We start from the raw sequence: 13,679 nt of genomic DNA on the forward strand, positions 1-13,679 counted from the left end.
ACGGAGCAAATGAAGTGTTGACGTAGAGCTTCATCCATCGGATCTTTGATGTTTGCGAAATCACAGGTAGCTGTGTCATGGCGAATGCGGGCCTCTAATTCGTGTAGCATTTCTCATGGTTTTCACTGCATGTCACTCCAGAAATGAACCTTTCTCGCACGGTGAACCTTGTTGGTTCATACTGATCATCCATGAACTTCTTGATTTGATCCATGGTCAGTTCATTGATCTTCCTGGGCACCTTCATCTTGCTTGGCAAGGTTCAAGAGCTACTTGTGTAAGGCAGGAGATTGGCTGGTCAGGAAGACTTGGGCTCTGACGTCATCAGTGATGTAATTAGCGGCGCAGAATGTACCGAATCTTGCGTAGTAGTCTTTCCACAATTCTTTTGTATGATCGAATCCAGCAAATGACGGTGCTGCGTTGGCTGCGGTGGCTCCTCTGGTGAGCTCCATTTTTAGAATGTCCAGTTCTTCCTTATGCTGCCTTGCCTGAAGCTCGAGCTGTCGATTCGCTTCCTTCCGCAGATTTTCCATCTCCTCCTTGTGCTGTTCACGATGCATTTGCAACTGCTCCTGTAGCACCTTAATTAGATCAGTTATATCTGTCTCCATTATGATGCATCTAATTTCACTGTATCCTCAAATGAAAATGGAGATCTTGCCGACAACACCAGAAATGCTCTGTTGTATTCCACAGAGAAAGACGGTGTTCAACAACTAATGCTTTATTAAGAAATTGTTATCTATTTATTTGTTTTCAGGTCGAAACAGGCCGACGACGGTGCCTGGAAGCGCTGCAGGACGTCCTGCTCTGTGGGAAGTCCTTACACCGACAGAAACACCCCATAATCTCTCATCAGCCGTTAAACTTTTCACCAAAACCAGCTTAATTTCTCGAATAGTGTCCACTCGGATATTCCTCACAGGTCCAGAAAAAAGTTTGATAAAGCAACGCGCGCCGTCTCGAGCAGCGTGTGAAACAAAGGAATTCAGCCGAGAGGGCGGGACCACATCTCACTCAAGGCCTGCCCACAGGGAAATGACGTCACCGACATGCGTGAAAAAACTCACGCATGCGCACGAGGGTTCACGCATGATTGGTGTAATCGCACGTCATTCAAATCCATATAGTTAAAAAAAAATAAAAGGGTTGGTTTATTATCTAATAGACCTCGTATTTTTTATTGTTACATGGGAAACAAGGTACCAGTAGATTCAGTAGATTCTCACAAATCCAACAAGACCAAGCATTCATGATATGCACACTCTTAAGGGTATGAAATTGGGCTATTAGTAAAAAAAAAGTAGAAATGGGGGTGTTCACAATAATAGTTGTGTGGCATACAGTCAGTGAGTTTGTCAGTTTTGTGGAACAAACAGGTGTGAATCAGGTGTCCCCTATTTAAGGATGAAGCCAGCACCTGTTGAACATGCTTTTCACTTTGAAAGCCTGAGGAAAATGGGACGTTCAAGACAATGTTCAGAAGAACAGCGTAGTTTGATTAAAAAGTTGATTGGAGAGGGGAAAACTTATACGCAGGTGCAAAAAAATTATAGGCTGTTCAACTACAATGATCTCCAATGCTTTAAAATGGACAAAAAGACTAGAGACGCGTGGAAGAAAACGGAAAACAACCATCAAAATGCATAGAAGAATAACCAGAATGGCAAAGGCTCACCCATTGATCAGCTCCAGGATGATCAAAGACAGTCTGGAGTTATCTGTAAGTACTGTGACAGTTAGAAGACACCTGTGTGACGCTAATTTAGTTGCAAGAATCCCCTGCAATGTCCCTCTGTTAAATAAAAGACGTGCAGAAGAGGTTACAATTTGCCAAAGAACACATCAACTGGCCTAAAGAGAAATGGAGGAATATTTTGTGGACTGATGAGAGTACAATTGTTTTTTTTTGGGTCCAAGGGCCGCAGACAGTTTGTGAGACGACCCCCAAACTCTGAATTCAAGCCACAGTTCACAGTGAAGACAGTGAAGCATGGTGGTGCAAGCATGATGATATGGGCATGTTTCTCCTACTATGGTGTTGGGCCTATATATCGCATACCAGGTATCATGGATCAGTTTGGATATGTCAAAATACTTGAAGAGGGTCATGTTGCCTTATGCTGAAGAGGACATGCCCTTGAAATGGGTGTTTCAACAAGACAATGACCCCCAAGCACACTAGTAAACCAGCAAAATCTTGGTTCCAAACCACAAAATTAATTTTACAGAGGCGATAGAAATCATTCTTAGTCACACTGCTATTGTGCTGGTCAAAGTATAGTGTGGGATCAATGGTCACCCCGAGATTTTTTTTCACTTTCACCGTGATGAATAACACACAAGTCCAAAGTTAACATTAACTGGTCAGACTGATACCTGTGTCTTACAGGACCAATGACCATCATCTCAGTCTTGTCAAAGTTTAAGCGTATGAAATTGTGAGACTTTTAGTTTTTCAATGACATCAGACAGTCCTCTAGCCCGAGTGTGGGTGAGATTATCTGGGTTTATTGGCATGTAAAGCAGAGTGTCATCAGTGAAACATCTTCAAAGAATTAAAGACGTCCAGTTAACCTGACTTAACCTACCATAACCTGGATGACTGAGAATCTCCACAGACATACCAAAAGGAAGGTTCCCAGTTCAATGCCACCAATTCTCTATGTCCACCTGGAGTTGCATCAGGAAAAGCACCTGGTGTAAAACCTGTGACAAGTCAACATGTGGATCCATACTGGACCTGCAATACAACTAAAACTGAGATTACGGTACTTTACCTTCAGACAGAGGGATGGTGGTCATGTGGCTAAGTGCGCTTGGTTCCAGTGCAGAAGGTTCTCGGTTCAAAACCCACTCCTGCTCGTTCTCCATATAATGTGGAGTTGGGTCAAGAAGGGCATCCTGTGACCCCAAGTGAAAACAAGGGAGCAGATGGCCTGGACTTACTTAACCTTCAGATGTTTCATCCATTCCATCCTCTGTCTCTTGCAGAGTTTGAGCCCCTGCTGTTGTGGAAGTTCTGGAGAATTCCTCAAGAGTGGAGCTCCACAGATCCTAGTTTGGTTTACCCGTCCACCATGACCACTGAGTGTTACGACGAGCAGCTCAGTGATAACTGCCTGACCCTACTGCTGGGCACCTGGTACCAACACAACAAACACAACCACAACACATTTGACGTCTCCTCTGTCTGTAGCCAATACCTTAACAGATGATGAACGTTCACCCACCAGGTTATTACTTATGATCACTGTTTAATTCTTGAGTTGTTGTTGAAATGGGAGCTTTACTGACCTCTCCAAATTCCTCATAAAGAGCAGAAGGTTGGACTTTAAGATGTTTTGCCAAGTTTGTTGTGCTACCCGATTTTGTCAAAACCAGTTTGTAAGAATTTTTTTGTTGTTATTTTTTGACAGCCGTACTGAGCAGCAAAGTCGACCTTCAAAAGGTCTGACGAAACTAATCACTTGAAATTTCTAAACTGTTTGGAAATGTCAAAATGCCACTTGTCACACCACAAAACCAGTTAAGAAGAAATATCAGGATGAGGTAAAGCTTCAGGGTTGCAAAGCTAATTGTTTGCAATTTCAAACAATTGAACAAAGTTTTTCTAAACAGAATTTCTTGACATGAGGTCAAAGTTTGTCTGGCTACTTCAAGGCATCAGACAAAATACAACACATATGTGCTGTGGCTGTTGGGATTTGCTCCCCGTTTGTGCACATTTAAGATTATTTTGGAGTTTATGTATTGGTGTTTTTCTGTACAACCCTTACCATAAAGTAGTATATGCAAGTATGTTTCAAGTATACTTCTAGTTTACTTTTTATATACTCATAAGTACTATTTTTTGGTAAGGGAAGTTACTTGTTCATGTTGTTTCTTGTGGGTGGTCTGGGCCCCCTTGTCCCACCCATTGATCCTCACCTGTTAGTCTGGTTCCACTTTGCTTTAACTCTGAGTATTGGTCATTTTTAGTTCTTAAAGTTTTTGTTCTTTTTCACATTATTTATGTTTAGTCCTTTACCCTCACACTTTATTTGCTCCTGAGTTCTTTCTTTGTTTGGGAGTTCATGATTTCACTTAATATTATTTATTATGTCAGTTTCTGTTGTGTGTTGGGGGGTTTGGCTGGATGTTTTTGTGTTGTTTTCTTTTCTTTGCTCTCCAGGTGGTATGCAAACTGGTTTTTGTCTGTGGAGAAGGTGCTGGCAGAAGAGTCCTTCACCCTCATCAGCATTATTAGCTGCACCTGTGGATGATGCTCACGTGTAAACTTAAAGACTTTCAGCTGAAGCAGATAATGAGATGGCGTTCTGCATTTAAGCCATGAGTGGTTCAAGCAGAATTGTCGGGAACTCGACCTTGTGACGTTCGTTTGTGAGACGCTGAGGACCGCGCCAGGGTTTTGACACATCGTGCCTGTGAAGGAGGACGGGTGAGGGACACATGCTGTCAGCACACATCAGAGGTGATTATTGTCTGAATGATCGTTAATAGTAATTTGGCATTTTGTTACGCAGTATATTTGAACATTGATGAGAATTGTGCAGTTTGCTTCTCACTGCCGTGGCGTACGGACTGATGATCCTCCACCTGTTGTGAGAAGCTGCTCATTTACATAAAGCTTAAATTCAGACCTGAATGTGTTGCTGATAGTGAGTGCCTCTGAGGGATATTTGCTGTAGCTCTGTTGACTTACCTCACCTTTTCCATCCTTCATAGAGTCAGTTTGTCGTGTCCACCTGGGGGGTGTTTGGCGGTGAATCTGAGTCCAGAAGCGCAGAGGCTTCGATCCTTTTGGGCGCTGGAGAGCGCGCCGTCCTTCACTCCGCCAGACAAACCAAATATTTATGTTGTACACAATTATTGCACTGGAGGGGAAATAAAATCGTTTTGTTTGTGGACCCGCTTTCTGGTTATTTAGCGCTGGGTTCGGTCAGACGTTGGTCCACTCCTCAACCTGCGTCTGCACATAACAGTAGTTCCCAGCCATTCCAAAATGGACCCAGCGGCAGAAGCGGTTCCGTTTGCCGAAAGAGTTCAAGAACACTTGGAGAAAATTTGGGAGCAATTACAGCATCTCACAAACCAAATTAAACAAACAGATGCCCGCGTTACGGAGCTTGCAGCGCAAGCCATTCCGCTTCCTGTTGCTCCAGCTGTGACACCATCGACACCGGTGCAGATAACTCTGTCACCCAGAGATTCGGCTTCCGAACCAATCATTTGTCATCCGGAGCCTTATGCGGGAAACGTTGAAGCCTGTGCTCCGTTTTTGATGCAATGTTCTCTGGTTTTTGCTCAGCGACCGGCTTCCTTCTCTTCTGATGGTAGTCGTGTCTCATATGTGATAAATTTGCTCTGAGGTGACGCCTGAACCATCCCTTAGTTATGCTGCTATAGACGTAGACTGCTGGGGGGTTCCCATGATGCACTGTTTCTTTCTCTTTTTGCTCTGTATGCACCACTCTGAATTTAATCATTAGTGATCGATCTCTGCTCCCCTCCACAGCATGTCTTTTTCCTGGTTCTCTCCCTCAGCCCCAACCAGTCCCAGCAGAAGACTGCCCCCCCCTGAGCCTGGTTCTGCTGGAGGTTTCTTCCTGTTAAAAGGGAGTTTTTCCTTCCCACTGTGGCCAAGTGCTTGCTCACAGGGGGTCGTTTTGACCGTTGGGGTTTTACATAATTATTGTATGGCCTTGCCTTACAATATAAAGCGCCTTGGGGCAACTGTTGTTGTGATTTGGCGCTATATAAAAAAATTGATTGATTGATTGATTGATTTAGCTTGGGTCACTGCGTTGTGGAGTATATAACTTTCCATTGTTAGGGTCCTTTAATGATTTCTCTCGGGAGTTCCGCTTGTTTTTGACCATCCGGTGAAAACAATACCGTGTGCCCAGCGGTTGCTGATTCAGGCAGGGGAGGCGGAGTGCGGCGGATTATTCCGTGGATTTTCGAATTTTTTCTGCTCAGTCCGGTTGGAATGCCGCAGCTTTAAGAGGAGTGTTTGTAGATGGTTTGAACGATCCATTAAAAGACAAGCTAGCAGTCCGTGACGAACCAAAACATTTAGATGAACTAATATCTTTGGTTATTCGTCTAGATGATCGGATAAAGGAGCGTGGACGCGAGAGAGGACGGACATCAGAGCGGGTTTTTTCGTCTCGGGGCTTTCCCCGACACAGATCTGGGCTGCCTCTTCTTCACCCCACTGAGACTCCTCCGACAGGACCACTGGCTCCTCTTGCGGATGAGCCCATGCAGCTCGGACGAGCTGAAGCCGCCATATTGCCCCGGTCACATAAGCATCAAGAAAGATAGTGATGACGTATCTCCAGGTGTTCTGGGACAGGCATAAAAATGGACACACACAAAAAAAACCCTTTGGTTGTTTAGTTATTTGGGCTATTTTTGTTTTTTTTTGTAAGGGGTTATAAATTGTTTGGGGATTTAGAGGCGGTTCCGGAGGAGTGAACGACTGGCAGTTCGGAGCTCGGCTGGACTCAGGTAATCGTTTGTTTTCATTATTTGGACTTAGGTATTTTCTGTTTGAGGATTGGGTCGTTTTGTTTTGTTTTTTATTTCCCTGCTTCCCTAACCCCAACCTCACATTGCTTTGAGACCGTTTTGTCTTTTGGGTTGTGGGGTGGTGCAGGTTGGTCACGCTGAGCGTTTCTCAGAAGACCTCTGCACCTGGGGGGGTTGTCAGGGGTGTTTTTTTGGGTTTGGTTAGGGCCCGGTTCCTCTCCAGCCCCGGTGGACCTTTGACCGTTCGTCATTGGTGTTACCGGGGTGTGGTGCAGTGGGAACATACCTCAGTCGGAGTGGTGGGCCGATCTGTTGCCGTTCGCCATTTCGGTAGTTCCACCCCTCCCAATAGGCTGGTGGTATGGTCGGGTTGGGGCACCGGACGTCTTTCCGGTTTTCCGCTGCGCTTCGGGGATTGGACCGGGTTAGTTTTTCCTGTTTCCTTCCCCAGCTTAGCAGTTTTGTGCCGTTCGCCAAAATTGGGCTAACGATAGGCTCTGGGAGTGTTCTGGGGTCTTTCGGGGTGCTGGGGGGGGTAACAGGGTTTGACAGTTGTTTTATGTTGCCCCCGGGGTGTTTTAATGAAGTCCGCCGGGGGTTGGATTTTTGTGTTGTTATGTTTCCTTCCAGGTTCCACCTCCAGGGTCGATGGGACGGTCCTCTGGGGGGGGAATTGATTGTGGGGCCAATTAACCAAGTGTGGCCGGGTCTGGGGTTCCTGGGTTGTGGGGAGGGTACCTCCTGGGGTTGATGGTACGGTCCTCTGGGGGGCGCTGTTCCTCCGTGTAAACCTGGGGACCTCTGTAAGATTCCGGTTTTGGTTGTTCTCTCCTGGAACTGGCGGTAAAGGTCTTCTGGGGGGGGTGGGGGGTGGGGGGGGGGGGGTGTGGGCTCTGCATATCGTTCTGGGGGGGTTGTTTGTTATTTTTCTTTGTGAATTTATGTTTGTATTGTGTTGTTGGGGCTGTGTTGGGTTATTGCATTTGGGAGTTTTCTTTTCTTCCCGGGGTTGGATGGGATGGTCCCCTGGGGAGGGTTTGGGTGGGTTTTGTGTTTTTCTTCTATGTTGGGTTGTATATGGGACTTGTTTGGGGTTTTTGTTGATGCCAGCCGGCCTTCCAGCCGCGGTGCCCTGTCCTGCCGTCTGCTTTCTGTCATGGACCCCGGAGGGAGGTGTTGTTCTCGGGCCTGGTCTATTCGGTCGCCGGGAGGCTTCCCGTTGATGGGGGGGTACTGTTGTGTGTTGGGGGGTTTGGCTGGATGTTTTTGTGTTGTTTTCTTTTCTTTGCTCTCCAGGTGGTATGCAAACTGATTTTTGTCTGTGGAGAAGGTGCTGGCAGAAGAGTCCTTCACCCTCATCAGCATTATTAGCTGCACCTGTGGAGGATGTTCACGTGCAGGCCTACTGACTTGCAGCACCTGTGGATGATGCTCACATGTAAACTTAAAGACTTTCAGCTGAAGCAGATAAAGAGATGGCGTTCTGCATTTAAGCCATGAGTGGTTCAAGCAGAATTGCCGGGAACTTGACCTTGTGACGTTCGTTTGTGAGACGCTGAGGACCGCGCCAGGGTTTGACACATCGTGCCTGTGAAGGAGGACGGGTGAGGGACACATGCTGTCAGCACACATCAGAGGTGATTATTGTCTGAATGATCGTTAATAGTAATTTGGCATTTTGTTATGCAGTATATTTGAACATTGATGAGAATTGTGCAGTTTGCTTCTCACTGCCGTGGCGTATGGAATGATGATCCTCCACCTGTTGTGAGAAGCTGCTCATTTACATAAAGCTTAAATTCAGACCTGAATGTGTTGCTGATAGTGAGTGCCTCTGAAAAATATTTGCTGTAGCTCTGTTGACTTACCTCACCTTTTCCATCCTTCACAGAGTCAGTCTGTTGTGTCCACCTGGGGGGTGTTTGGTGGTGAATCTGAGTCCAGAAGCGCCGAGGCTTCAATCCTTTTGGGCGCTGGAGAGCGCGCCGTCCTTCACTCCACCAGACAAACTAAATATTTATGTTGTACACTAATTATTGCACTGGAGGGGAAATAAAATCGTTTTGTTTGTGGAACCGCTTTCTGGTTATTTAGCGCTGGGTTCGGTCAGACGTTGGTCCGCTCCTCAACCTGCGTCTGCACATAACAGTTTCTCCATTTTTGCACTTTATTAACACCTGAGTTCTATGTTGTGTTTATGAGTTTTCCTTCATTTTTTGATGGTTGTTTATTTTATGTTTATGTCACTCACCCTTTGTAATTAGTTGCACTGTTTGGCACCGTGTTTATATTCAGTCACCTCGTGTTTGTTCATTTCCGTGTGTTCATGCTGATTCTCCTCACCTGTAATCATTTAGGTCATTTGGTATTTAAGTTGTCACCTCTTAGTCTTTGGTTGTGGGTTCATTCTTCATTGTTGGCTCTCCACGCACTCCGTGAGTACGTTTTTCCTCTGCGCTTCATCCTCCGTCTCCTGCTCTTTTATTGCTTTGTAAGCTCCGCTGTTTTTTTTTCGTTATTTGTTGCAGCCTCCTGGGATTAACATTTGTATTTTATTTTTGTATGTTATGAATTGTTTGCTTTTGGCTCCGCCAATGAATCACTCTGGGGATTTGATCGCACATGCTTCTTGAGGTTTCTGTCTGCAACTCTGGGTTCGTTATTAGAACAAAACCTTAACAGTGGCAGCGTTTTGCTCTGTTCTGGTTTGTTTTAATTTTGTGATCAATCCCAAAATGCACTGCATTGTGACCTTGGTTCCCGAGAGCTGGAACTGCAAAATGAGATCAACCTCCTCAGATGTTCTTTGTGTGAGATGGATCGATGAATCTTGAAGTCGCACTCACAGACGGTGGTGATCAGTTTGATTTGTCAATCCTGGTTCTGTGCATCAGGCTCTGTGCATGTTTCCGTAGCTAAGGGCATGTAACAAGTCACTGATGACGCTTCTCCAGAAGTCATGTACCACATATTTTATGCCTCAATTCAGAAAAAGGTGGGACGGTATGGAAAATGCCAATATATAAACCTGGGTTTGAATCCCACTCATGCTGCCTGTCTGTGTCCTTTGACAAGGCACTTAATCTACATTGTCTCAGTCCATTGAGCTGTGAATGGGTACCAGCCTTGCATCGGAAGTAACTTGTGATGAACTGGAATCCCATTTAGTGTGAGTTGTAAACTCTCACCCGCGACAGGCTACAGAATCTGGAAATGTGCATCGGTGCCCAAAGTCCTCATAGTTCATGAGCCAGTCATTAATTTTGACCTAATTGGTACCACTTAAGGTAACAAAATGACACGTAGAATCCAGTCTCACTGTACCATGGCCTACACAAAAGTGTATGACAGCAATCCCAGGGTGGCAGCTATAGCCAGGTAGGGGTCAATGAAGAATTACACAGAGGTCAAAATTTACAAAATGCTCGAATGTTGAAAACTATACCACATTATTTTTCTGATCATAATGATTCCAAAAAGGTATAGTTTGGACTATCTGTGACTGAACGTTCTGGCGTTATGGGGTAAAAACAGCAAAAATAGTGAATTTCAGTAAAAAATGATACAAAATATTGGTTGAAATAAAAGGATTAATACAACCCCAATTCCAATGAAGTTGGGACATTGTGTAAAATGTAAATAAAAACAGAATACGATTTGCAAATCCTCTTCAATCTATATTCAATTGAATACACCACAAAGACAAAATATTTAATGTTCAAACTGATAAACTTTATTGTTTGTGCAAATATTTGCTCATTTTGAAATGGATGCCTGCAACACGTTTCAAAAAAGGTGGGACAGTAGTATGTTTACCACTGTATTACATCACCTTTCCTTCTAACAACACTCAATAAGCGTTTGGGAACTGAGGAGAATATTTATTAGTGTCATGATTGGGTATAAAAGGAGCATCCCCAAAAGTCTCAAAGCAAAGATGGGGTGAGGATCACCACTTTGTGAACAACTCTGTGAAAAAATAGTCCAACAGTTTAAGAACAATATTTCTCAACGTGCAATTGCAAGAATTTAGGTATTCCATCATCTACAGTCCATAATATAATCAGAAGATTCAGAGAATCTGGAGAACTTTCTACACGTAAGCGGCAAGGCTGAAAACCAACATTGAATGCCTGTGACCTTCGATCCCTCAGGAAACACTGCATTAAAACCGACAGTATTGTGTAAAGGATCTTACCGCATGGGCTCAGGAATACTTCAGAAAACCATTGTCATTTAACACAGTTCGTCACTACATCTACAAGTGCAAGTTAAAACTGTACCATGCAAAGCGAAAGCCATACATCAACAACATCCAGAAACACTGCTGCCTTCTCTGGGCCTGAGCTCATTTGAAATGGACAGACGCAAAGTGGAAAAGTGTGCTGTGGTCTGATGAGTCCACATTTCAAATTGTTTTTGGAAATCATGGATGTCGTGTCGTCCGGACAAAAGAGGAAAAAGACCATCCAGATTGTTACCAGCGCAAAGTTCAAAAGCCAGCATCTGTGATGGTATGGTGGTGTGTTCGTGCCCATGGCACTCTGGTAAAACTCTGGTAACTTACACATCTGTTATGGCACCATCAATGCTGAAAGGTACATCTAGGTTTTGGAGCAACACATGCTGCCATCCAAGCAACGTCTTTTTCAGGGACGTCCCTGCTTATTTCAGCAAGACACTGCCAAGCCACATTCTGCACGTGTTACAAAAGCGTGGCTTTGTAGTAAAAGAGTGCGGGTACTAGACTGGCCTGCCTGCAGTCCAGACCTGTTGCCCATTGAAAATGTGTGGCGCATTATGAGCGCAAAGATCGACAGCAGAGACCCCGGACTGTTGAACAACTGAAGTCGTACATCAAGCAAGAATGGGAAAGAATTCCACCTACAAAGCTTCACAATTAATGTCCTCAGTTCCCAAACGCTTATTGAGTGTTGTTAGAAGGAAAGGTGATGTAACACAGCGGTAAACATACCACTGTCCCAGCTTTTTTGAAATGTGTTGCAGGCAATCCATTTCAAATGAGCAAATATTTGCACAAACACAATAAAGTTTATCAGTTTGAACATTAAATATTTTGTCTTTGTGGTGTATTCAATTGAATATCAATCATCAATCATCAATTTTTATAATAGCGCCAAAATCACAACAAACAGTTGACCCAAGGCGCTTTATATTGTAAGGCAAGGCCATACAATAATTATGTAAAAACCCCAACGGTCAAAATGACCCCCTGTGAGCAAGCACTTGGCTACAGTGGGAAGGAAAAACTCCCTTTTAACAGGAAGAAACCTCCAGCAGAACCAGGCTCAGGGAGGGGCAGTCTTCTGCTGGGACTGGTTGGGGCTGAGGGACGAGAACCAGGAAAAAGACATGCTGTGGAGGGGAGCAGAGATCATCACTAATGATTAAATGCAGAGTGGTGCATACAGAGCAAAAAGAGAAAGAAACAGTGCATCATGGGAACCCCCCAGCAGTCTACGTCTATAGCAGCATAACTAAGGGATGGTTCAGGGTCACCTGATCCAGCCCTAACTATAAGCTTAGCAAAAAGGAAAGTTTAAGCCTAATCTTAAAAGTAGAGAGGGTGTCTGTCTCCCTGATCTGAATTGGGAGCTGGTTCCACAGGAGAGGAGAAAGCTGAAGGCTCTGCCTCCATTCTACTCTTACAAACCCTAGGAACTACAAGTAAGCCTGCAGTCTGAGAGCGAAGCGCTCTATTGGGGTGATATGGTACTACGAGGTCCCTAAGATAAGATGGGACCTGATTATTCAAAACCTTATAAGTAAGAAGAAGAATTTTAAAATCTTATTCTAGAATTAACAGGAAGCCAATGAAGAGAGGCCAATATGGGTGAGATATGCTCTCTCCTTCTAGTCCCCGTCAGTACTCTAGCTGCAGCATTTTGAATTAACTGAAGGCTTTTAGGGAACTTTTAGGACAACCTGATAATAATGAATTACAATAGTCCAGCCTAGAGGAAATAAATGCATGAAATTAGTTTTTCAGCATCACTCTGAGACAAGACCTTTCTGATTTTAGAGATATTGCGTAAATGCAAAAAAGCAGTCCTACATATTTGTTTAATATGCGCTTTGAATGACATATCCTGATCAAAAATGACTCCAAGATTTCTCACAGTATTACTAGAGGTCAGGGTAATGCCATCCAGAGTAAGGATCTGGTTAGACACCATGTTTCTAAGATTTGTGGGGCCAAGTACAATAACTTCAGTTTATCTGAGTTTAAAGCAGGAAATTAGAGGTCATCCATGTCTTTATGTCTGTAAGACAATCCTGCAGTTTAGCTAATTGGTGTGTGTCCTCTGGCTTCATGAATAGATAAGCTGGGTATCATCTGCGTAACAATGAAAATTTAAGCAATACCGTCTATAATACTGCCTAAGGGAAGCATGTATAAAGTGAATAAAATTGGTCCTAGCACAGAACCTTGTGGAACTCCATAATTAACTTTAGTCTGTGAAGAAGATTCCCATTTACATGAACAAATTGTAATCTATTAGACAAATATGATTCAACCACCGCAGCACAGTGCCTTTAATACCTATGGCATGCTCTAATCGCTGTAATAAATTTATGGTCAACAGTATCAAAAGCAGCACTGAGGTCTAACAGAACAAGCAAGAGATGAGTCCACTGTCCGAGGCCATAAGAAGATCATTTGTAACCTTCACTAATGCTGTTTCTGTACTATGATGAATTCTAAAACCTGACTGAAACTCTTCAATAGACCATTCCTCTGCAGATGATCAGTTAGCTGTTTTACAACTACCCTTTCAAGAATTTTTGAGAGAAAAGGAAGGTTGGAGATTGGCCTATAATTAGCTAAGATAGCTGGGTCAAGTGATGGCTTTTTAAGTAATGGTTTAATTACTGCCACCTTAAAAGCCTGTGGTACATAGCCAACTAACAAAGATACATTGATCATATTTAAGATCGAAGCATTAAATAATGGTAGGACTTCCTTGAGCAGCCTGGTAGGAATGGGGTCTAATAAACATGTTGATGGTTTGGATGAAGTAACTAATGAAAATAACTCAGACAGAGCAATCAGAGAGAAAGAGTCTAACCAAATACCGGCATCACTGAAAAGCAGCCAAGATAACGATACGTCTTTG

General features: G+C 43.9%; 1 protein-coding gene across 1 annotated transcript in view; it reads left to right on the forward strand.

Moving 5' to 3' along the window:
* c16h16orf89 (chromosome 16 C16orf89 homolog) overlaps nucleotides 1–13,679 on the forward strand; it is a 76,158-nt gene that overhangs the window by 23,153 nt on the left and 39,326 nt on the right. The window contains exon 3 of the mRNA XM_034190880.1: nucleotides 2,998–3,148. Within this exon, the coding sequence (XP_034046771.1) occupies nucleotides 2,998–3,148 (151 nt within the window). The remainder of the gene's footprint in view (nucleotides 1–2,997; nucleotides 3,149–13,679) is intronic.

This window comes from Thalassophryne amazonica, chromosome 16 (assembly GCF_902500255.1).
Source record: "Thalassophryne amazonica chromosome 16, fThaAma1.1, whole genome shotgun sequence".
Classification (NCBI taxonomy): domain Eukaryota; kingdom Metazoa; phylum Chordata; class Actinopteri; order Batrachoidiformes; family Batrachoididae; genus Thalassophryne; species Thalassophryne amazonica.